The sequence below is a fragment of the Nuphar pumila genome, chromosome 2 (assembly GCF_984573655.1).
Source record: "Nuphar pumila chromosome 2, dmNupPumi1.hap1.1, whole genome shotgun sequence".
In the NCBI taxonomy this organism is placed as follows: Eukaryota; Viridiplantae; Streptophyta; class Magnoliopsida; order Nymphaeales; family Nymphaeaceae; genus Nuphar; species Nuphar pumila.
This window is the reverse complement of record NC_143250.1, coordinates 83,036,553-83,063,633: the sequence shown is the minus strand read 5'-3', so window position 1 is coordinate 83,063,633 and position 27,081 is coordinate 83,036,553. Positions and strand designations below refer to the sequence as shown.

Below are 27,081 nucleotides of genomic sequence, written 5' to 3'. Positions count from 1 at the left end.
AATTATTTGGAATTTCACAATCTTTTTTGTAATATCACAACTTCTAATGCAATTTTGTTGACGAGTTCTATGGGTGTATTATTTTAGCATCATGACATGCAAAAATAAAAAATTCACACTTGCGAAGGGTAAAAATGACAAAAAATTTAAAAATCTGCACTATTGTCCATTCGATGGATTTGGTAAATCATGAGGCATTTTTAGCAAACACATTATTTTTTACATACAATACGCTCATTTTCATTAAAAAAAGGGTTTCTGTTAACTATTCGACTTAGCCATATCAAATCCAAGTATTTTTCATACCAAATAACCTAATCACGTACATATCCTTTCTAGGTTTAGATACATCTCGACTCATCTGTAAGGGAATCTGATTCTCAATAAGTATAAAAAAAAATTCAAGTCCAAAGTTTAAAGTTTAAAGTTCAAAATCCAATGTTTAAAGTTTAAAGTTTACTATTCAACATTTAAAGTTTAATTAATATGCACCAAAAGGCCTTGAACTTAAAGTCACCTCTATACTATTTAAACTCCTTGGATTTCTCAAACATGATCAATGACTATGCATATATCAATAAAAGCTTTTAATAGATAATATGCACTAATAAAGGCTGTCAACAACTAACATGCATCAATGAAGGTCTTTAATTATCAGCATGCATCCATAAAGGCCTTTAACAACCAACATGCATTAGTCATCATGCACCCACCAACATCCAACATACCAAAGGACATTGAGCTAGCCATTAAGGCTAGGTGTCGTGCTCAAAATGGGTTAGATATAACCCTTGACGGATTGATCAAACTTTAAAGTGTTTTGGCAATAAAACTTTTTCACAATGATTTTAAAGATTCTATTTAGTGAGTTCAAAATGGTTCAAAAAGTAATAAAAGATAGTCAATAGTCAAAGTTAAACCAAACCAAACTCAGACAGAACTAAATAGAATCAACTAAATTCAAGTTCAAATCCAAATCTAAATCAAAGTCCAAAGTTAGAGCCAAATTTATGTCTTCAAAATCTAAAGTTTATTATTCAAAGTTCAATTGATATTCCTTCAAAGGTCTTACCCTTGATGTAAGGAGAAATAAAGGTAGTAGACTAAGCATAATCTAGACATATAAATTGACCCAAACCAACATGACCACAATGGTCAATTCACCCCAAATGACTATACATGAATCAATAAAAAACTTTAATAGTTAGCATGCTTTCATAAAAGCCTTTAACAATTGACATACACCAATAAAAGACTTTAATAATCAACAACTACCCATAAAGGCTTTTAATAACCCACATGTATCAATAAAGACCTTCAATAACAAGGTTTCATCGACTAGCACCTAATACACTAGAAGAAAATGGGCTAACTGTTGTAGCCTAGTGGCCTTCTCAAAATGGATTGGATATAGTCCTTATTGGTTCTAAAGACTATATTTTAGTGAGTAAAAATGGTTCAAATAGAGTAATATAAAGATATTCAATAATCAAGGTCAATAAATCCAAAGTTAAAAGTTCAATTGACATGCCCCACAAGGCTCTACTAATAAAACTCACCTCTACATTATTTAAACCCCTTGAATTTCTCAAACATGATTAATATGGGACTATATGATTTAATAAAGTAAACTTTCCTCCAAAGATCGTTCCAAAAAAATTAGTTAAAAAGCAAGTATTTCACAAAAACAATTTTATTAAAAAAATAATTTTGATCCAAATAACAACAATGTCTGACACTCCAACTCAAGATACCACCAAGTGTCCCCTACCTAGATGAGTGGCGCCCTCATAGATCATTTTCTTGTTTTTTTTCTATAATAATTTGCCATTTTCTACTCACATTATCACTTCTTAGTTCTTACTCACCTTTTCTTATATATATTCCTTGAACACCTCACACTACATATATTAAGAAATTTCTTTAAGCACTCACTTCACACTTTGTGCACTTCATTTTTAACATCCAGTTGTTGCATTGGTAACTTTGTCATATGGAAATTATATTATATTGCACCGATACCAAATATGAAGACCATTTGTGTGCTCAGGTCGCTCAAGTATCTTGGTTGCTCCTATAGCCTCCAATAGCTACTGTAAAACCCAAAAAATTTAAGGAATTTTCAAAGAAATAAAAATATAAAATTTTGTGAAATAATATGATTTTGTCAAATCCAATGAAATTCCACTGAATCCAAGATGGTCCACACAAATCCAATGAAGAAAATACGGATTTGGAATTGGATTCGGACTCCAGGGAGATCCAAAGATTTGACCTGATTTGCGAGGGAATTTTAAGAAATTCAAATAATTCAAGACTCCAGTACGAGATTCAAAATATATTAAATAAAAGTTAATGAGATGTTAGGAAGAATCCGAAAAGCTCACGTGGAAATGAGAAAATCCGCTGAATAGGGAAACATCAAGTGTAAATTTATATAAATTAATTCCGCCAAAACAAAACAATAAATGAGAGTGTGGTGTAGCGGGGAGGCTTGTTACCTCCTAGGATTTGACGCAGGTTCAAAACCCACCATGCCCACATGTGGGTTATGAAGAAACATTTTTTCCTTTTTGACATAAAAACCGGAAATAGGCCTAGACAAGTTTAAAGAAAATAAAAATCACACCACTTGCAATGAAATGTGAATGGGTGTAGTGGTGGGGTTCGTTGCCCTTGTGGGGATGGACCTTAGTTTGAAACCTCTTGTGCGCTTGGTTTCTTTTTACACAAACTAAATCACGTTTTTACTTTTTGAAAAAGGTAAAACGTGGGGCCAAAGAACTCTTACATTTTAGCCATCTCTCCATGAAAAATGTGAGAGGAGTTGCTACTCCTCTCACTTTCCCAACATTTTAGGGGAATCTCACCAAAAGTAATTGAGGGGTACCACAAAAGTGAAAAGAAAGGCAGTTGGAGAAAAATCTATTCAAGGAGGTAATGGGTGTTAACGTAAATGAACTCAAACCACAAAATCGTGAAGGATGTATGGGATGTTCCAAGAGCTCCAAAAGTTTTGAAAGAGGCTACTTTTAGGGAGATTAAATAAGGAAAAGAGGGGGGTCTTGAGAGAAAAATGTGAGTTCAACTTTTACTCCACCGTCCATCTCTTTTTCTCTCTCACTCTCTCTCTTCCCTCTCTTAGCCCTCCAAAGAACCACCATTGTTGCTGTGTGAGTTTTCTTTCCTCACCTTATGTGGGGCTTCAACCGAGAAAGAAGGAAGCAGCATCATTTGCAGGCACAATTCTTTGAACTAAGGTAAGGGGTTAGTATCTATATGTATGTGTTCGGTGCCCTGTAGCACAAGTATGTTGCAACACCTTTCGATTGTATGTAAGGGTTATTAGATTCGTATGCCTACGCATGGTGCCATAGTGTACTCGTATGCTACATACCATCAGAATATATGTATGAAAACATATATATTTCATCATGACATAAATTTTGAAAATAGACCCAGTGAATTTTTGCTTTGATCTATAAAAAAAAAAAAACGTTGTTGTGATATATGTTAAATCTGTAAGAAAAAAAAATAAAACATGTATTTCATATCATATAGTGATTGTTGTATTTCGGTTTATTTTTGGATCTTTATGCATATCTGTGCCATAGCTTGATCTATTTGATCAGTCCAAAATAGATAGATATGCATGGCTGTATCATACTTAGATTACTTTTAGAATACATAGGCATCATATTTTTGATTGATTATTATGTATGCAAGTCTAAGGAATCCAAAGAAGAAATACATGGATGTGTCATATCTTGATAAAAAAGAATAAGGATAATGATAATAATAATAATAATAGTAATTATATCCTCCATGTTTCAGAGTATGTTGTAAATTTTACCATTCATGTTTCAATGCATATTATATCACTCATGTTTTGATGCATGTTGTGAATCTGTCAAAGAAAGGATCATGTGCATATAGGTTTTTCTCATGATTCGATTCAAGTTGCAGATCAGTCACTTACGTTTTCATTTTTTTTGGGTGATGCATGCAATCTGCTGTATATAAATAACCCATAGTTATGCTTATTCATGTTGTGATAAAATGTCATACCAGATCAATTTTTTTAAAAAAAATATATATATATATATATATGTATATCCCACTCATGGATTGATTGTTTGTCAACATATACACACCGAAGGGAAATAAGCAGTTCATAATGGTTATGTAGAAAGTTTTTTTTTTTGGTCCATCGGCTCGACATACACCACTCATGGAGGATCAGAACCACACATGTTAGATCACCTGATCTGCATACACATGTAGGTGATTAGAAAAAATATATATATACACAACCGAATCAGGTTGTCAGGTGGGCAGATGCTAGCATTCTTAATATTTTTTTTAATGTAGCTTCATGACTATTTAACATTTTGATTTAATGTTTTTAATGATACAAAGGACCCATGTTTTTCTTAAAGATCATAGGTGTATGGCAACGATTAACTAATGCACGTCAGTCTGCTAGATCGATGGATGCATGTTAGCTATTAAGTCTGAATATGCATGTCACGAGTTTTCAGAAATCATGAAATATGATTTAGATCTTTGAACCATGGGTATGAAAATAGCTTTAGCACGCCTGCCTATATTTTTCAATTCCATTTCCTGCATAGATTGAGGTTATTATACATATAAAGGTTTATTCGGTTACACATGTTAGTGAATGGATTTCTTTATTAAAAAAAAAAAAACGTGAGTACCCATTGGCATGTGCAGCAGAAGCAAGAATGGGCAGGGGTCGGTTTGACCCCTAGCCTTGTTCATGGTGCCTTCATGACCATGGGCAGAATCGACCCTGTTGGTCGATATGCTCCCGACCTGATCTGAGTTGACTTTGTAACCCGAGGAAGGCTGGCCCCCATACGGGATGCAGCTTTCACAACAGGGTGTGTTGCTTTCTGCGGGTGCCGCTGGCGCTACGGGTGCTAATGCGCTGTTGGCATTGCAGGTGCTACTGGCGTTGCTGGTGCTAATGCATTGCTGGCACTACAGGTGCTGCTCACACTGTTGACATTGCATTGCAGGTGTTTGCGGGCACTACATGTGACGTTGGGGTGCTGCAAGCTATGGGTTATGGCAGACAGCAGGTCTGCCACAACTGGGCATACCTTTTTGAACTAGGTGATGTCAAGGCGATGGGTGTTCACTTAGTGATGTGTGCGCAGTAGGACCAGTAATGGTCAGCCATTGCCCCATCTACACACACACACACATATATATATATATATATATATATATATATATATATATATATATATATATATATATATATATATATATATATATATATATATATATATATATATATATTAAAACCTTTTTAGAGACAAAGGGTTGACTCAATTTTTAAATGATAAATGCTTGAATTTGCAAAACCTTAATTTTATACATACCCTCATTTTATTCAATAATTTAAAAAAAAATGAAAAATTTGGGTTGTTTTGACCATTATAATGTACACAGACTAACTTTTGCAAAAGTTGCATTTTTGCATTGTTTATTCCTTAAATGAATGTTTATCTCATTCTCGAGTTGTGAAATGCCAACTGTACTTGTTGTTTTCCCTACAAATGAAATGTGTGTTACCGTTGAGATTCACTATTATGCACATACTCAGAGTAGGTCTGAAATGCACTGATGCGCACATACATTGGCTATGGAAAAAGCTCACTTTAGTGCACATGTTTAGATAGCATGATGACTTTAGTATATGCTTATGAAAAGAATGTCATATGTTGATGAAGGTGGCAAATGAATGAGATGTCAATGACGTATTCATGTCGCACAAGGTTTGTTATGTAATTGACATATGAAGGTTACGACCAATGTTTCAATGCATGAATTGTCGTTGTTAAATGCATATTTTTGTTATAATTGCACAAATAAGAAAAACTACAAGGACACGATAGTACAAGATTGAAACTGAGCATGCCAAATCCTTGTGGTGCCATATGGGCACATATGATGCTAAGTGAATTGCATACAATTGAATCATGATTGCATGTGAATGTTATGACATATTTCTGTGCTAGTTGATCTATGCTTGTTCTGCAAAAGTTTGCATAATAAAGGATATTTTTTTTCATGCCATGATCATGTGAAAGCTCAAAACTAAGCTTGCGGTCTTGCGGGACCAATGTAGTGCCATACGAGCACATATGAAAAGTTATATTTGAGACATGCCATAAGAGTGCATGGTCAGTGGTGTATAAAAGGTACACTCGAGCTCAGAAATGAAACTTTAAAATGATGTAAGTAAAAGATACTCGGCTCAGAGTTGAGTCAAAATTTTGAGAAATTATGGTTAGTGCCTATTGGGCATTTGACTGGTAATGTGCATACATTGAGATCACCCCGAGTGTGGGTTGAGATTTTTGGAAATCTCCTGTGGTGCAATGACTTGCACAAAAAAAATAATGAAAAAAAAATATGTACATATAACCCAAATGTGGGATTCTGGGTATACCTGAAAGATAATATATGTTGCCAATTTCTTGGGATGTTGGGTATACCTGATAACGGTATATGTTACTGGTTTCTCAGGGCTCTGGGTACACCTGAAAGACGGTTATGTTACTGAACCCATGGTCTACCTTGGAGAGAGTAGATGATACAAGCTCCATGGGACAATTATGTTTTTGTGAGAGCTAGGTGTCTCACCCGGTCCCCAGTCCTCGAAGTTAGGGAGCCAGGACTACCAATGTGTCCTAAGTGGTAGATCCAAGTCTTCTGAAGAAGTTACATGGTGCATCCTAATTCTAGTTCTAGCCATTGGGGATTATTCTCTCGGTCATGGACCGTCTCCTTTGGACCTCTGTACGACTAGTCATACAGGGTATTAATTGATAAAAGCATAACAAACTTTTGTGTGGTTTCGGTTCAATACAATGTCGAATGCCTGTGCGTACCTAAAGGGTAATTAACAAGAGAAACATAAAGTCTGTAACTTTTGAAAGTATTCATACACAATGCCTGATGTTGCATTTGCTATAGTATGATTGTGATTCACTTATCTGATGCATAGCCTAGCAATGTTTTTCTTTACATTTAAATGTGATAACGTAAATGTGATTCATTCATATGATGTCTTTTCGTTATGTAGTAAATCATAAAATACTGAAATTTAGTGCATTGTACATTCAGAACTTGTTTAAATGTTTATCATTTCTTATGTCTATGTGTTGCACATATACTTGTACACATGACACTGATCACATTCATATAAATATTTTGCTTCTTACTCACACGGGGTAGTCTGACCCGTTTTGAATTAATATTTTTAGGAAACAGATAAAGATGGGTTATTGCAGTCGTTGTGCAGATGGGCCATAAGACCATATCTTCTTTGGGTGTCTTGAGGAATTCTGACTTTAAGAAATTTATTAAATTTGTCATTTATGACTTGTAAAATTCTAAGGCAAGATTTTAATTTGCCTAATGTTATTAAGTTTGTGTCATCTCCTATAACCCACCCAAATTATTTAATCGAGGGATTAATACAATATTTTCGTTGTGATTTTAAAAAAAAATTATTCTAAAAATTTTGAGTTAAATATTTAAGGCATTACAACTATATTTTATAGTCCAGTAATATAACAGATTTCGGTATGCTAGGATGTAAGGATGTTTGTTTCGTATACAACCCAATTCCCTCATCCGCTATCATTATACCCCCTCTTGAGAGCTCATCAATGTAAGTTGTTTTAAGTGGTCAGTAGCTCCACTTGCAAGGATCCAAATCTTGATTTTGTTTTTTAAGGGTCGAGAAATGATGCAATGATCATTGCTGTAATTTGACGGGGTTGTGCACCTAGCTAAAAACCAAAATTTTTTGGGGCTATAAACCGGTTGGGATTGTAGCAAGCCTATAAAGTTTTAGCTTCAGCTCCACAGTTGTAACGTGTGTGAGAAGGGGGTTTTTGTTGTTGTTGGAGAAATAGGAACTTGGTCATACCAGATTTCTCCAGGTGAGCTGGGACCAGCTAGATGAGAAGTACGGGTAACATCTGTTTGGCATTCAAGCACTTATCATCACACACGTGGCAACCAGTTTGACATTATTCACGGATCTTGTCAAACATATTCTATCAGCAAAAGCCGCCTTAAAAGGTGGATAATTATCGGCGCCATTAATCACATAGATTTCGGTGATCACCTTATATATATATAGTGAAATGGGTAGATGCTTGAGAACTTAGTTAATCGCGCCATTCATCATGCGCTTTGATGGAATGCAAAACTTGAGAAAAAATGCATTTTGGCAAAAAAAAAAAGTAAAAATATCTTTTAATGGTGCTTCAAAAGCGCAGCTAAAAGCTCTTTTTTGCTCTTTTTTTATCAAAAAGACAGCTTTTTAGCATTTTTTTCATTGACCATCCATCAAACACACGATGGAACGGTCAACACGGTTAAGCATGAGTTCAGCACCTATGCATTAAACACCTACCGATCACACACTCTCTCTCTCTCTCTCTCTCTCTCTCTCTCTCTCTCTCTCTCTCTATATATATATATATATATATATATATATATATATATATATATATATATATATAACAATCAAGCATGAGTTCAACCAATGCATTAAAACCCCTACCGATCACTGTTTTTTTTTCTATACATATGAAACATACCTACTAAAAAACATGTCAAACTTACCCAACACACATTTTATTGGATTTTTAGTATTTTTTTTCAAAATTTCGACCATACAGATGTGATCCATATGCTTATTTTTATTAGAATCGATTCTTGGAGCATTTGATTCTAATACATGAATAGGTTTTTATAAGTTTCAAAAATCAATGACATATGATTTTATAAAATTTTAAAGCTTCAAATACCATTTTTTTTTATGAAAAATAATCGTACTGTATGACTAACTTAACTCGATTCTTAAAAACCTTATAATTTATGATATTCTCTTGATGTCTAAAATCACATATATCCGACATTGTTAGGACTCTTTCACCCTTCACAACTGCAAATTTAGGCTTTCTGCGATAAAATTATACTGCCTGTCCACTATGTCCAATACCCACTTAAATCTAGAATTACAGATTTTTTTTATACAGAAACTCACGAACTCGCATAAATTTATTTATAAAATTTTGGTGAAACTGAAATCACCAAAATCATAAATACCCTATTATTTCACATATAATAAATAGTTTTGCATAAAAATATTTGCGTAACACCTCTCACAAAACTCATATTGTTTTGCATATATCTTGAAATTACAAAAATTTATGTGCAAAACTCCACTTAAAGGGAATTAATAAAATCACAAATATGCTACTTAAATATTTTTGAAATTTTTATTATATGAATTTTTTCTTAATAGTTGCGATTTCGGTGAATCATATATATACTCATTTTTTTTCAAGGGTTTCTTCTTCTCGTTTATGTCTGCAAAGAACTCTGTAGAATCCTTGCAGTGATTTTGGCATTCCGCAGAGGTTATGGTATCATCTTTGTGATCGACTTCTCCATTTACAGGTTCAAAAGGTGAGTTTCATACAATATATACATGGGTATCCTCATGCATATTTCTGTTTAATATGGCAGCCTACAATTAGGGGTGTGAACGCATCCAACTCATGATCATTGAATATCCTCATGAATGTTTTTGTTTGGTTGTTGCTATGGATGTTTTTTGTATATTTTCTTGTGTTGTCATGAACACCCGCAACTACCAGATTTAACATTTAGAGTTTATTATGTTTATAATTTTTTGCATGATTTATGATTGTTTGTTTGTTTGTCCTTTAGTTAATATTTGTTATTCTTGTATTGGTATAATGAGGCTAGAATTCATTGTGCACAACTATTAAAAGGGCTAAAGTACACTATCATGGTTATTGCATGCCGTTAATAATGGCGTGTAAAAGGCTAAAGTACACTATCGTAGGTTTGATTAACCTAATTAAAAATATTTACTAGTCTCTAAAAGTATTACCTTTAAGGAATTTGCAGCTTTGATGTCTCATGAAATTGGATATGCGACAAACTTATTGAGCCTCTGGTATAGTTATTTTCTAAACAACCAAGAAATGTGGTTGAGGATGATGATGACGTAGAATCGATGTTAACAAGTAGTGATGTTTACTTGAAAGTATCCAAAGATAATAAAGAAGCAATTAAACAAGGTGTAGTTGATCAATATAATGATTTGAATCCTATAGAGAATGTACATATATCTTAGGCACTATCTATTGAGCTAAGTTCTTTGCCAATTATTCAACAGCCTTAAACAGTGGATGATATTGATGTTATACATGATCAACAGATCATTGCTAAGGATATAAAATCATATGAGAAAATAAGTACTTGTGATCTTCATCGCAATAATTTGAATGACATGCAGCCTTCTCGGACATACGATAATGTTATGTACAAGTTATAATTTCAATGTAATTTATGATTGATATGTAGATGTGATGATGAATGTGATATTTTGATGGTTAATCTTGAATGTTTGAAATGCAGAAATGATGCATGAATGAAAGCAAATGAACTGATATATATAATGAATTTTGATTTAGTTGGTGTAATCGAACAGTGAATTAGTGACAACAACATTCATATTGATAGTGCAAAATCAGATGATATTGATGATGAGTATACCATGTCGATGGGAGATGACGACGACATTGATAACATTGGACAAATAAAGGTAGGTGAAAGTGATGCACCAATGACATTGGAGAATGTAAACCCTAAGTTCTCATTCAACAAGTTCTCATATAATGAAGAACAATTGAAAATCATTGAAGTGTAGACATCAAATTTGTATGAGTAATTGCTTAATGAAAGACTTAATGATTGTGAAAAAATCCAATGGCTATCAACACACTTAAACGATCAATAAATTACTTTGAGCAAAAGGTTTAATGATCTCCAACACTGCTACAAGTTTTTAAAAGATCACATGATTATGATAACTATAAAGCAAAATTCTTAAAGAGTTGTAATAACAAAGTCATTGTCGTATGCAAGAAGAAGAACACTCATATAACAATTGATTGCCCCTAAAAGATTCATTGCACAAGGGTACACAAAGCATGTTTCTTTTAAGTGAAGAGGTATGATAGTGAACATAAATGTGATGGATCACTAGACAAGCTTATAGTGAAGAAAGTGTCTTCCAAGTGGATTTCAAGTGTTATTCACAAATACATGCATGATAACTCGAAGATAACTACAAGAGAAATAATGAATGGCATCAGTTGCGAGAAAGGTGTGGAAGTTACTTACAAACAAGCATGACGTGGACGAGAACACACTAAGACTGTATTATATGGTTTATTCGAACAGTCCTTCAAGATGCTTTTCACCTATTTAGATCACATGATGAATGTTAACTAAGGATGGCTAGGGTATATTAAGACCGATAAAAGAAAATTGATTTAAGTACATGTTCTTATCTTTTCGGCTAAACATCAATGGTTTTTGTAATGTGGCCCTCCAGTTTTTATTGTAGATGACATATTTTTAAAAGGAAGATACATTGGTATATTGTTGTCAACTCAAAGTAATCATACATTTTAAAAAATATCTTTCTTTTAAGGGTATTTTAGTTGTTTTAATATGAATGAATGTAGCTTATGTTAAACATAACAAGTTTTAAAACAAAAAGCTTCAAGAGATCATATGAGGGGAGTTTTACACTACCAGGGCAATGATTGTAAGTATGACAAGCAAAGCCCTAAAGATCATAACCCCCAAAACTATAAATCTGGTGACAAATATTCATGTTTATATCGTGATATCATCCACAACAACAAAACATATATAATAAGTCCACGTAAACAACCAAACAAAAAGAAAAAGAAACTACTTTGTAAAGAAAAAAATATAATAAAACAATAGATACAATAGATAACTGGAGAAGTGAAGGAGAAGAATACCGCAACCTTGCATGAGGTAGAGCGAACAACTTTCACATGAATGGCCTAAAAGGTTGGGGTTGTAGAGGCTGGAGGATTGGGATTACCACACTTTCTAGATACAAACGAGAAAAAAACTAAACGCGCATTTATATGTGACAAAATTTTGTAATACAGGTGCGATTCAAATAAAAGATTTCACAATATCAGACTTTCGCTATTTCATAATTTTCAATACTTCATGCGATACTCATAAACAACTTTGCAATGATTAGACTTTCGCAAATTTTATGATTTTTGCTAGTGATTGCATGAAACTCATCACAAGTTTCATAAATTGTTTAGAATTTCACAATCTTTTTTGTAATATCGCAACTTATGATGCGATTTTGTTGATGAGTTTTGTGGGTGTATCATTTTAGCATCATGACGTGCAGAATCACACCTGTGAAGGGTAAAAACAATTAAAAAAAATTGGAAACCTCTAATATTGTCCATTGGACAGATTTGGTAATTTGTGGGGCATTTTAGGAAATGCATTATTTTTGCCGTAGAGTACGGTCATTTTTCGTAAAAAAAAAAATGGGTTTCTGTTAACTATTCAACCTAGCCATTTCGGATCCAAGTATTTTTATACCAAATAACTTAATCAGGTACAGATCCTTTTCAGGTTCAAATATTTTTTGATCTTTAGCTGTTTCACATCCAAAAGCCTCAAAACAAGCCATTCAGTTAATCTAAATGGGACATGCATATCTCACAAGGACCATAACGAACAAGACTAGGAATCCCTTACGATTTGCCCCCAAAAAATATCGCCCCCAAAAAACACAATATTTTCGTAAATGTAAAAAGAAATTGTGGAAGTCATAATATCTTCATAACACCACAATTTTGTCATTTAATTGAATGCATATCCGATTTATCAATGTTTTTTATTGGTAACATCTCAAGAAAAGTTTTTGTTTGTTTTTTATATATTTCTAATTCTCTTTCTTTCTATATTTTGGAAGTTTTTATTAAGAAAATGAAAATGCTCAAAACCTACTTAAAATTTTAGGGCCACTATTATTGGAACCGTGAAAAGATCAAGTGCAATATGATTTTACAAATATTTGTGCATTAAGCACCTGCTCACCCACCAAAGCAGGTTATATGTCCCCCCCCCCCGATGATTCACTGAATCCCACGTCTGTGTTCGGGGCTTTGAATGAGCACCATGTATACAAGCACATGGGGCTCGTATTCCCGTGTATGTTGACATAACTTTGCATCGGACTCTGGTGTTGTTGCAAAGACTTAAGTACCCTTTATTGCTATTCTTCTCATAAAGTGATGGTTTGAGAAAATGACAAAAATGCCTTTCATTCAAAAAAGAAAAAACAAATAGTTCAAAAAAAGGACAAACATGTCTTCCATCCAGAAAGTCGAGGATGATGTTGACTCTTCAAAGTCTTCTTCTTTTTCTGTTCAAAAAAAGGACAAACATGTTTTCTTCTTCTTTCTCCGTAAAACACTGTAAAACCCTTTCTCTCTCTAGAGAAGAAATCAAGGGAAACAAAGAGTTCTTCCTGGAGAAGGCCATGAACATCAACCCTCACACTCTCTCTCCCTTCTCTCTCTACTTCTGTGCACATCCAACAGACGATCCTACATTGCTGCATCGTCATCTTCTTCTTCTTCCTTCTTCGTAAAACACTGTAAAACCCTCTCTCTCTGTAGAGAAGAAATCAAGAGAGGTAAAGGGTTCCTCCTGGAGAAGGCCATGAACACCAACCCTCTCACTCTCTCTCCCTTCTCTCTCTACTTGTGTGCCTGATTTAGAGTTTTTGCCCTTACAGGAGGGGGGTTCGGGGGCTCCCCCCCGGCGCGGATCCCGCGATAAATTTTTTTGGGCCTTCCAACAATGATTTGTAGTATTATCGGGCTTTCCTACAGCAATTTGTAGTATTATCGGGCTTTCCTAATTTGCGGAAGACACTACAAATCCCTATAGCGATTTGCGGAAGACACTACAAATCGCAGATTTGGAATATGACCTCCGGTTAGGGAGATATGACTCTGACAAGTTGGTCCTAATTTGCGGAAGACACTACAAATCGCTATAGCGATTTGCGGAAGACACTACAAATCGTTATAGCGATTTGCGGAAGACACTATAAATCACTATAGCGATTTGCGGAAGACACTACAAATCGCTATAGCAATTTGCGAATCGCTATAGCGATTTGCGGAAGACACTACAAATCGCTATAGCGTTTCGCGATTTACGGAAGACACTACAAATGCTACAAATTGCTGTAGGAAAGCCCGATAATACTACAAATCATTGTTGGAAGGCCCAAAAAAATTTTGGTCCGGAGGGCGCTGCCCCCCGCCAGGGGCGGCCCCCCCTGGACCCCCGCCCGCTGACCGCGCAGCGGGATCCGCGCCTGGGGGGAGCCCCCGGACCCCCCTCCTGTAAGGGCAAAAACTCTAAATCAGGCACACAAGTAGAGAGAGAAGGGAGAGAGAGTGAGAGGGTTGGTGTTCGTGGCCTTCTCCAGGAGGAACCCTTTACCTCTCTTGATTTCTTCTCTACAGAGAGAGAGGGTTTTACAGTGTTTTACGAAGAAGGAAGAAGAAGAAGATGACGATGCAGCAATGTAGGATCGTCTGTTGGATGTGCACAGAAGTAGAGAGAGAAGGGAGAGAGAGTGAGAGGGTTGATGTTCATGGCCTTCTCCAGGAAGAACTCTTTGTTTCCCTTGATTTCTTCTCTAGAGAGAGAAAGGGTTTTACAGTGTTTTACGGAGAAAGAAGAAGAAAACATGTTTGTCCTTTTTTTGAACAGAAAAAGAAGAAGACTTTGAAGAGTCAATATCATCCTCGACTTTCTGGATGGAGGACATGTTTGTCCTTTTTTTGAACTATTTGTTTTTTCTTTTTTGAATGAAAGGCATTTTTGTCATTTTCTCAAACCATCACTTTATGAGAAGAATAGCAATAAAGGGTACTTAAGTCTTTGCAACAACACCAGAGTCCGATGCAAAGTTATGTCAACATACACGGGAATACGAGCCCCATGTGCTTGTATATGTGGTGCTCATTCAAAGCCCCGAACACAGACGTGGGATTCAGTGAATCATCGGGGGCGAACATACACAACCCTCTCCTCACCCACCATGTTTGGGACAGGGCCTGTCAGTTGTGGGGCCCAAGGCCGGATGGAGGGCGATCCGGTGCTTAATGCACACATTTTGTGCCATGTGATCCAGACTCGATTGAAACATAAGGGTGGGTTTGAATTCTCCCACGTCAATCTCTAGTTTAGGATTGGTTCGAGTAGACCTACTTCGAGGGATGTCAACGGATTAAACGTTACCCTACCCGAATCCAACTTTCAGTAGTTGGATTCAGTAAAGCAGGGAGAATTCGATTAATAACGAAATTTCGATTTGGTTGGAAAATTTTCATCTGAAACGGACGAAGATCCATATCCGATTACATGTAAAAAGTCAGCTTGGGTTATACTTTTTGCCAAAATCCGGATCCGATTAAGTTGGATTTTAATTAGTAAAGCATACATTCGACCCCAATTTGATCCGTCTGCATCTCTACATACATCTGCTCTCTTGCATATACGTGAATGCCTATTGAAATTATGAATATTAGATCTTCAGTGTTCATTCCGTGACATTCAAGCTTCCCATAAGATCCGAGTCTGGGTCCAGATCTCCAACACCAAAATAATCTGAGATCCTGTCCATCTGTGGTAAGTGGCAAATACACGTCGGGTATCCTATGTCACGATGGTGACGACAGTATGAAGCCGTCATCCACGTGCTGTACTGCCTTTTATTTTTTTTCCCTTCCTGGGCCTAATTAATCTCGTCATCAAACCGACCTGTGCATGCTGCCATGAACCATCCATGTCAATTGCCGACAAATTAAACCCGATTCCATTGTCTCTAATTACCATTTTCCAACCATGTCCTTGGAATTCCGGTTCGATTTGGCAAAATCCGAGTCTTTAGGAGCTTAGATCTCTCGAATGCTATCGGAGTCAAATAACAAGTCAGTAGATAGCTAGACTCGGTCGAGTTAGGACTAGGGATGGCAGTGGACCGGGGGAAAGCGGGGCCCCGCCCCGCCTCGCCCCGTTTGGACCGGGGATGAAGGGTATGAAACGGGGATGGAGGCGGGGATGAAGGTTAAAATCCATCCCCGTCCGGGGGTGGAGGCGGGGATGGACTGGCACGTTCCCCCGCCCCGCCCCGCCCCGCCCCATCCCCGCCCCGCCCCCGCCCCGCCCCGCCCCCGGCCCATCCCCGTCCCGGCCCCGCCCCATCCCCGCCCCCAACTCAGATGAACTGTTTACTAACCCTAACTCCCTTCCCTAATTTCCTAACCCTGGAGCCGGGCGACGTTACTGTGCACGTAGGACGCCGGGTTCTCGATAGCGTACCGGACTCCGGCCTGGGCGGTGAGGTGCATCACGTGGGTGAAGGCGACGAGGTCGAAGAGCTTGGCCAGGAGCCGGGCGTCGTTGATGTCGCCGGCGATGACGAAGACGCCGTGGTCGCCGAGGATTCGACGGCGGGCCTTCTTGAGCGAGGGGTCGTAGTAGTCGTTGAAGTTGTCGAGGCCGACGACACCGTCACCGCGCTTCCGGAGGGCGAGCGAGACGTGGGTGCCGACAAAGCCAGCGGCGCCGGTGACGAGCACGCTCATCCCGCGGGGTCGGGGACGGGGGCGGGGTCGGGACGGGGACGGGGCGGGGGCGGGGCGGGGACGGGGACGGGGCGGGGACGGGGACGGGGACGGGGCGGGGGTGGAGGACATGAAACGGGGATGAAGGCGGGGGTGGAGGATAAAATCCATCCCCGCCGCGGAGGCGGGGCGGGGGTGGAGGATAAAATTTTGAGGCGGGGCAGGGGTGGAAACCTTGTCCCCCGCCCCGCCCCGCCCCGCCCCACTGCCATCCCTAGTTAGGACATAGTCGATCTGTTTGGGCATTCACAGGACGAGTCACCTAGTCAACTCGGTTATGATTTGCTTTTTTGCCACATTTAACTGTGCACGTCAGTCATTTTTCTCAAATTTACACATAAAAATGTGAGATTTGTCCCACAATATTTCAAACGCCTGCACCCCCATTGAACTTTCTCCAAGTAAGCTGCATCAAGAGCTGAATCCGATACATCTCGACTCGTCCGTAAGGGAATCGGATTCTCGATTATCAATAGAATCAGTTGTTGGCCAAATTGTGTAGAAGAAAAACAAGATTTGTTTTAAGAAAAGGTAATTGCCCAAACAGTGGACCTCTCCCCATCACCAAGAAAGCTAAACCTGGGAAGAACTTCGCTTATAAATTGGCACCACTCTTCAATACTTTCATTGTCAACCAGAAACTGCCTGGCAATTTCTTCCATGGCGACCCTTGTTTCCGACCTAGTTACCCGAGGAACCAACTTCGTCCCTTCCCACTTCGTCAGGCCCCTCTCTGACCGTCCGAAGCTCAAAGAGGTCAGCAACAAAGAGTCTTCTTTCCCTCTCATAGATCTCCAAGGCCTTCATGGTCCCAACCGGGCCAACGTTCTTAGCACCATCCATGAAGCTTGCATGAACGATGGCTTCTTCCTGGTAATTTCTCACCCTTAATTTTTCTCTGTTACCATGCACCCTTTTCTTTTTTACACATAGATCAATCTCAAGTCTCAATCTAATGGTTCTCGTTGGTTGGTGTACTTAACTGTAGGTTAAGAACCACGGCATACCGGATCATGTCATAGACGACATGATGGAGGTCTCTCGGAGTTTTTTCCTGCTGCCGGAATCTGAGAGGCTGAAGAGTTACTCCGAGGACCCGACGAAAGAGGTGAGGCTGTCGACGAGTTTCAACTTTAAGAAGGAGAAGGTTTCCAATTGGAGGGATTACTTGAGGCTGCACTGCTACCCTCTAGAGGACTATGCTCATGCTTGGCCTTCTGAACCTACTTCTTTCAGGTTTCCTTTCCCCTTCCATACAATTCCGGTGATTTTGTATTTGTTGCTATTCACTTTTTCCTTCTTTAAGAAAAATAAATAATTTTCGCAGTGGTGTACAGATAAGGATCTATAGTTTCATTGATCAAAATGGTTCAAAGAGGTGCTAAAATTTCAAAAATTTGTATGTGACAGGGAAATTGCTAGCGAGTATTGCACCAAGGTGAGGAGTCTGGCCCTGGAGCTGCTGAAGGCCTTGTCAGAGTGCCTAGGATTGGAGTTTAACTACATGAACAATGCACTAGGAAAGCATGGTCAGCACATGGCCATCAATTACTACCCAGTATGCCCTCAGCCCGAGCTCACCTACGGCCTACCTGGCCACACCGACCCCAACGCACTCACCATACTCTTGCAAGACGATGTTCCTGGACTCCAGGTACAAAAAGGTGGCCGGTGGGTCCAAGTGAATCCCATACCAAAGGCATTCGTTATTAACATAGGCGACCAACTTCAGGTACGTACAGGGTGCATGCAACCAAACCACCACCACCTTACCTACTACATCCTTTATTTCTATGCTTAAATAGGTCTCTGGAATTGGGATTGCAGGTTTTGAGCAATGGGGTGTACAAGAGTGTGCTGCACAGGGCAGTGGTGAACGGTGACAAGGAGAGAATGTCCATCCCCACATTCTACTGCCCGTCTCCTGATGCAGTCATCCGGCCGGCTGATGAGTTGGTGGATGACCACCACCCTCCTTTATACAGAAGCTATGCTTACAGTGAGTACTACGAGAAGTTTTGGGATCACGGTCTGCAAAGTCAGAGTTGCCTGAAGAAATTCGCCCTCTAGTTTATAGTCTCTCTCGCTCTCTCCATGGGAATAAGAAAAACCATGTCGTGTTGCTCAACTTGTAAATAATTGTTAGTAGATGAATTAACATGGCTTCTCGTTTTTGGTATCATCTTGTCCATGAACTGCTTCTTTCCAATTCAATTTGCTGCTTTTTTTGTGCTGTACGATATTATTTGTAAAACGAAGTTCCGAGGAAAGTGACCTGCCAAAGCCAAATCTTTTGGCCAAGTGTTAGCATGTATTGATGGCGAATGATGCGCCTCAAAGAGACGGAATGCCCACTTGTAAAGGTCATGGGAAAGTTTCTAAAACTTAGCTCGTTGGAGAAGAATGTACAGAAGGAAGCAGATGCTCATGTCAATATCGTGGCCCTCTGTTTGCATTTTGGATGAATGCCACGTAGTATATAACTGTTCCGTTCACTTTTTAACTTTTCAAAATACAAAATGGACGGCCACGATGTTGGCATGAGAAAAAAGCTCATGTTCAGCATGACCTGATCTGCTTCCTGTGCCGGAGGGTGTTGTCGGTTCTCCCTCTAAGACGCATTGTTTGCTACATAGCATGTTTGGGGTCCAAATGAGCACCACGTATATAAGCACGCACGTGGGGCTCATATTCTCGTGTGTGTCAACATTACTTAGCATCGGAGTCCGGTGCAGTTGCAAAGACTTAAGTACCCTTTCTTGCTATTTTTACCATGAACGTCGGTTCGAGAAAATGATAAAAATGTCCTCCATTAAAAAAAGAAGAGAAATGATAATTCGAGAAAAGGACAAAAATGTCTTCCATCAGGAAAGTCGAGGATGATGTTAACTCTTCAAAGTCCAAACAATGAAACGGACCTAAAGCGCTCTCTCTTTCTTTTTCGTTTGAACTTTCCGTCATTATCTTATTCTTTCTTCTCCGTGAAACACTGTAAAACCCTCCATCTCTCTCTCTAGAGAAGAAATTAAGGGAGGAAAAGAGCCGATGATCCGATGACAATCGTCGTCCTCTTCCTGCTAGCAATAGCCGGAATTAATGTTTCCCTCGTTCAGCGGGCAACCGACTGCGGTGGCCCCTCCGCCGCCTTCGAGGGACACCTACAACGGAATCTTCCTTCAGTACACCTACAACGGAGTCTTCCAAAGTACAATCTATCTACGCCTACGTTGGTCATACTTCAGATAAGAGCTATGCCTTTCTGGCCACCTTGATGCTGCTCAACACGGGCGTTCACCCTCAAGTGTTGCCGGGCATTCGTTGGGTTCTGGCACCGCGAGGTCCACATCTCGACCATCGGCGTCGTGCTCTTTGACAGGACCCAACTCTCCGCCAACGTCGAGAATGGCACGTTCCTCTCCGGCTTTTCCATCATGGACCTCAAGACTGCCATCGGGACGACTGGTGACTACAGCCTAATCACGACAAAGATCGTGCTCAAGAGGGTGGAGTTCGGCATCATGATTTACGATTTACATACAGTAGCGCTTTACAAAAATTATGTAGTGAAAAAAAATGGCAAATCAATATCGAGTAGCAATTTGCAAAAATTGCATAGCGAAAAAAACAATGGCAAATCGCTAAATCAAGTAGCGATTTATAAAAATCTCGTAGCGAAAAAAATAAATAAATGGCAACATAATTTTCGTAAATCTCTATATCGAGTAGCGATTTACAAAAATCGCGTAGCAAAAAAAAATGGCAAATGGTTAAATCGAGTAGCTATTTATGAAAATTGCGTAGCAAAAAAAAAATGGCAAATCGCTACATGATTTTCGTAAATCGTTATATCGAGTAGCGATTTACGAAAATCGCGTAGCGAAAAAAATGATAAATCGCTAAATCGAGTAGCGATTTATGAAAATCGCATAGCAAAAAAAAAACGTAAATCACTGTGCGATGTTCGTAAATCGCTAATCACGTTGTGAAAAAAAAGGCAAATTGCAAGGCGATTTTCATAAATCGTGTAGCAAAAAAAAAGAAAGAAATTTTTTCCTTTTCTAGAATCGTTGTTTCATGACACCAATGGTGGGACAGGGTGTTGCGAAAACTACGAGCAAGATACAACCGAAGGAAACAATAAACAAGAATGATCAAACAAAACACAATGACACACATATTTACGTGGAAAAACCTCCCCTCAAATCCGAGAGGGAGTAAAAAACCATGGTCGCCCAGAGAAAAAACTTTATTGCTCTTTTTTTATAGTTACAAGAGGGAAAGAAAAGAAAAAATTTATACAAGGCATAAAAAAAACTCGATATAGCGATGGAGCCCCCGGACCCCCCTCCTGTAAGGGCAACAACTCTGAATCAGGCTCCACAACTCATCAAGTTGAACCATGCTACAGTCAGTGTGCAGGTCAGTCGGTGCTTGATGGAGCAGTGTAGGATCGTCTGCTAGATATGCATAGAGGCAGAAAGAGAAGGGGGAGAGAGAGGTTGATGTTAATGGCCTTCTTCAAGGGGGATTCCTTTCTCGGATAATCATGCAGTGTAGGAACTGGGTCTTAAATAACCATCTTCATGCTACTTAAGTCTTTGCAATCGCTCCTTTTCTAGAATCATCGTTTTATGGCACCAATGGTAGAAAGGTTACTTAAGTCATTATGACCGCACCAGACTCTGACGCTAACTGATGCTGACAAACATCGAGATACGAGCCGCACGTGCTTACATATGTGATGCTCTTTGGGACCCCCAAACATGCACTCTAGCAAACTATGCATCTTCGGGGAGGAGGGGGCATATAACCTGCTTCGTTCCTATGCAGACAATGGAAAGCTCGCTTTTTCTCAATATAATTTTTTTTTTAATGTTGCGAACATGGTTGGTAAACAAGCCAAACGAGACCAACTTCAAGTGTTTAAACTTGGCTCATTCTTTTGGTAGGGCTTATTATAAAACCTAGTTAAATCAGCCGAATTTGATATGTTTACCGGGAAAAAATACATTGCTTTAGAGCGGGAAGAAATAGGATTACAAAAAATTGCATTATTTTGGACATAAAAGTAATAATATTTTACTGCTTATCTAAAAAAAAAAGATTTTACTGCTATAAACTTTATTTTTTCTATATTTGTTCTACATGTACTGTATGATGTAAAATATACCTAAAATATATTTTTTACTAGTTAACGATTTCATTCAAGCTGAGTCAAGAGTCAAGCTGAATACCTATTGTTTATCTTCAGCTTGGAACCTATATTTTATGAGCACATGCTTTTCATGTTAGTGAAAGCAAGTTTAACTCTTGGGACCCTTTATTGCTAGACAGCAAGAAATAATTTTTAATTTTTTGTTTGCTGAACCGTACAACATGCTCAACCAATTGCACACTCGACTTTGGCCATGGAGCAGTTGATGTCGGTGGAAAAAAATACACACATAAATGGCCATCACGGTAATGATTGAATACAATTTGGCTTGGAAGTGATAGCAATGGCACTCTGTTACTCCTAAAGGGTTTAAGATAGCCTAACCCCATCTTGCCTTTGAAAAACAAAAAGGGTAATAGTTTCCCCAGCCCTTCAGTTCTATAGTAGGGTATTATGCAACCTTGCTTCTAAGATGCGTAGCTCACACCGGTGGTGTACGGATGCAAATCGATCTAGCAATGATGGAATGTAAATCACATGAAATTTTATTTTATCCAATCCCAAACACAAACACACGCGCACACACACACACATATATATATATATATATATATATATATAGTTCAGTAAAGAGTAAGCAAATAATGAGAGTTTTAAAAAAAATGAGCAACTTATGGATTTAGTCATATCCAATTTGAGAGATTTTGTAGGTTCATTGCTACGTCAACACCCATTTTCACCAAGATGATTGACCACTATAACACTATGACATTGATACCTTGAGCAAACTCAAAAAGAAAGAAATAAGAAAAAAGGAGATAGAAAATAAAAAAGAAGAGACAGATGCATGCACTAATAAAAGCCTTTAATAGCCGGTATGCATTAATAAAAGCCACTACAAGAAAAATGTTAATTAGCGATGGACATTTACGACGCAAATAATCCATCATAATTTTGCGACGGATTAGCGAGAGAAAATTAATCGTCCCTATAATTAGAATTCGTTGCGGAATTTGCGACGAAAATTTTTTGTCTTAAAATCCATCACTAATTGACGACGAAATGTAATCCGGCTCAAATTTCGTCGCAACTTCGCGACAAATTTTTTTTACTGCTACTTCGTTCTAATTGGCGATAGATTTTGAGACGGAATTTTTCCGTCGCTAAGCCATCGCTAATTTCCCCCGTAAAACCCAAATGTGAGCCCCTTTCTTTCCCTTTCTGTTTCATCCCTCGCATGTCGCCCGCCGCCCGTCGCCTGTCACCCATCACCTCCTCCTTCATCCCTCACTCCTCTCTCATCGCCGTGTGCCATCACCGCCCGCCGCCCGCCCCCTGTCGCCTGTCACCTCCTCCTTATTCCCTCACTCCTTCTCTCTCGTCGCCATGTGCCACCACTGACCATCGCTGTATGCCATCGCTGTCAGTCGCCCGCCAATCGATTTCTCTCCATCACCTCCTCCTTCACTCACTCCATCTCTTTCACCGTTGTGTGCCAACCTCCTCTTCTTCCTCCCCCTCCCCGAGTCCTCTCCTCACCTTTTTCCTTTCCCATCCGCAGGTCGCCAGAGCGGCGCCATCGCCGACCTCCTCTGCTTCCTCCCCCTCCTCGAGTCCCACCCAATCCGTCGCAAACCAACCATCACGGCCGCCATCACCGACCTCCCATCCCCTCTTTTCTTCCCTTATTTTCTTTTATCCACCCTACACCACTCCTGTCGTCGGGATGCACTTCGTCTCCCTGATGAGTGCTGACCTGAAGGCCCTCCACTGTCGCGGTTCTCATCAGCCGGTACCGGATTCCCCATTGGTCTTTCTTTGTATTTTTTCTTCTTCTTCTTTTTCTTTTTCGCCCTTGTTCATGCGGGAATAACGGTGAGCGATCATGTACCAGTCGAGCTCCATCCATCTCGCCGAGCCTCTGACCTGTATCCTCCAATCGTGAAGGTCTGTTCAGGTGATGATAAATTGGTCGTTGTGTGTGTCTGCAACTGTATCATTCTCTCCTTATGAGAGGGACAAGTAGATCGTTTGGTATTGTATTATTTTGTATATTTGTGTTTTGTAGGTACGCAGCTGAGCTAATTGCATGATGCTTAATGCTAAGCATCGCATGCGGCTAAAAATGCAATGTGATGTCTTCTTTAAAATCGTTGTAATTTTGAAAAGATTTTTATATGTAAAACATGTGAAAATCAGACATCAAATAATAAAAACCGGTTCTCACTAGTGGATGAGACCGGGTCGAACTCAGGGAACGGGAATATTTCGTATTCAAACACACAATTCTAAACTATTCTTTATTGCCGAATTATTAAAATGTAAAATGTTCAAGAAAGGTAAAAACAACTAACTATTACAGCAAATGAATACCCTTCGCAGAGGGCGTAAAGTGCAATATTTACAAACCCAATTAAATTCTTAATTCTAAACTGAAACATAAAAATCTTCTATTCTTGCACTTCGTGTCACGTAATCTTTTCAGCTCTACTCCTGTGCTATCCTGCACAAATCAAATGAACACGAGCAGTACCAGAGATAGAAGTAAAAAATTATACTAAGCTAGCTAAATGCTAATTACGAAAGCATGTAAAAGCAAAACAAAAAATCAATGAAGAATAAAGACTGAAAAATACATGCAATCACTGAATGAAAAAGACAAGAATTTTAACACATGAACAAACCGGAATGTAAGAGTTAAACAAAACAGGAACTTAGAATTGCAAGAAAAGCTGGAAATTACTTAATTGAAAAACAGAAACAAAACAAGGAATTATCAAAACAAGAAATGAAATGATTAAAAACAAACACAGGAAAATACAAAACAGGAAGTGAAAACTGGAAAACAGGAAATCATGGAAAGATTGCAACGAGGAATGAAATGAAAGCACGAAACAGGAATCAACAGTGAAGACAGGAAAACTAAAAAAATAGGTATTGCTATGAAGAATTAAACTGGAAATCAACAACTGAAAAAATATAAGAATGAACAGATAGGAAATCTAGAAAGTAAAAGCAACAGGAAATTACATAAAGAAAATACAGGAAATTCAGCTAATTAGAGGAAAAAAATGAAAATGACTTAATTGAAAAACTGACATTCGGTATAAAAACAAAAAAAACAGAAACTAAAATAGAATTTAAAGACAAACTAGACAAAACAGGAAATTAAAGAAAAAAATTAAAACAGGAAATCAATAAATCGAAATGCATAAGTAACGAATGAGAAAAAAAAAACAAATAGACACACACACAAGAAAATACAAAATGACATTTAAATACATAACATCAAACAAATGCAGAAAATGCAGAACAACAAATGAATGGAAATCGTAAATCAAATATGATATTAAGAAAAACAACAGAAAATCAAATAAAGTGAACAAGAAATCAATGAATACAAAACAGAGAAATCAAAATAGCAAAACAGAAACAGGAAGTTCGATGCACAAAAATCAAATAGGGAAATCGGTAACATGAAATCAAAATTTGTAATCGGAAATGAAAAATCAATATCAAATGTAACAGGGAAGCTAATTCTAAAATGAAGTTATCCTAAAAAGAGAAAACAAACAAAAGTTCGAATCTAGAAATCTGAAAGAGATATATACAACATGCGATCTACTGTTTTTATTTTATTATTTTTTATTATTTTTCTCGTTTTTATATTTTTTTTTAAACACAGAATTAGTTGAAGAAGAAGAAGAAGAAGAAGAAGAAGAAGAAGAAGAAGAAGAAGATGAAGAGAATGCCTTACCGTACCTTAGAGAGGTTAGGAAAGAATGGCCTCCACCATGCGCCAGTCGCCGGACTGAAGATCCACCACCACCACCGGCTGAATATTGAACAGAGAAAGAGGGAGAAGGAGAAGAAGGAGCAAGGAAGGGGCCGGTGATGGTGGAGGAGGGTGAGAAAAGAGGGAAGAGAGGGAAAGAGGGGAAAAGGGAAAAGGGAAAAGGGAAAAGGTTTTAGGCGTACAGGGGAGACAAGTTATTTTTTTTTTCGTTTTCAGCTTTTAAAGAAGTAAACCGATTTGAACCGGTTTATAAAATTTTTTTCCAATTTTTAAAATCACAAACCGGTTTGAACCGGTTTGTTACAATTTGTTTTTTTCAGTTTTTCAAAAAGCCCAAACTGTGTAAACCGGTTTGTTATTGATTTTCAAAAATAAAAAAAAACAGTTTTTAAAAAAAACACTTATTTGCTAAAAAACTCATTTGACTATTTTAATCTAAAGACTACTTCTTAAAAATATTTACACTAAACCTCATTTCAACTTATTTTTTAAAACTAACTAACTAACTCTATTTTTAACTCTAATTTTTATTTTATTTTTAGGAACTCACAATGACAAACATTACAATATTCATTAAATTGCAAAATAACACTAATTTTCAAGCATTTTCTATTTTTAATTCATTTTAGCTCATTCACTCAAAACCAGCATAAAATTGGGTTTTAAATCATTTTTTTATGAAATCATGCATATTTTTGATATGAAATAACCCTAAAATATATGCATGATCACAATGCAAAAAAGAAAAAAAGAAAAAAATGCAAAGGCAAAAGCAATGCAAATCGGCTAAATACCTGTGGTGAGTAAGTGATGCAAATGCATCACATGTTATTTACTTTCTTGGATGCAACACTTTCTTGTTCACACACTCACTTAGTTGTGGATATCTAGGGCTGTTTTGTTGGAGTTTGGAGCTCAAGCTGAGCATGATTTGAATGTATGAAAATAGAAGTGCTCTTATTTTTGTAGTTCGGAGTTCATGCTAGTCATGATAGTAGTTACACTACAAGAAAAATGGTGATTTGCGACGGATGTTTGCGACGGATTTTTTTCATCGCAACTTTGCGGTGGATTAACAAGAGAAACAAATCCGTCGCTAAAATTCGTAATATTTATGAAAATAGCGACGAAAAACCCTCCGTCGCCAAATCCATCGCTACTTAGCGATGTCTATTTTTTATCACAATACCCATGACATTTAGCGACGAATTTGGCAACGGAGGTTTTTCTGTCGCTACTTAGTGACAACGTTAGCGACAAAAATATTCCGTCGCTAACTGCTCATGTACATTTACGACAACGTTGCGATGAAAGTTGGCCGTTGCCAAATCAGTCGCTAAATTTCTCGTAAATCCCTAATCAGAACCCTTCTTTCTCTTTCCTGTTTTGTCTCTCCCGCCTGACGCATTCCCCAAGCCGCCTCTCTCTCCCGCCCAACGCATTCCTCCAGTCGCCGCTCTCTCCTGCCT

General features: G+C 38.2%; 1 protein-coding gene across 1 annotated transcript; it reads left to right on the top strand.

Moving 5' to 3' along the window:
• Positions 1-17,293: 17,293 nt before the first annotated feature.
• On the top strand, positions 17,294-18,840 carry LOC149845869 (protein DMR6-LIKE OXYGENASE 2-like). The gene is made up of 4 exons (XM_089997766.1): positions 17,294-17,534; positions 17,650-17,897; positions 18,072-18,393; positions 18,489-18,840. The coding sequence occupies exons 1-4, from the start codon at positions 17,322-17,324 to the stop codon at positions 18,729-18,731; spliced, it is 1,026 nt and encodes a 341-aa protein (XP_089853892.1). The 5' UTR covers positions 17,294-17,321; the 3' UTR covers positions 18,732-18,840.
• The last annotated feature ends 8,241 nt before the right edge of the window (positions 18,841-27,081 follow it).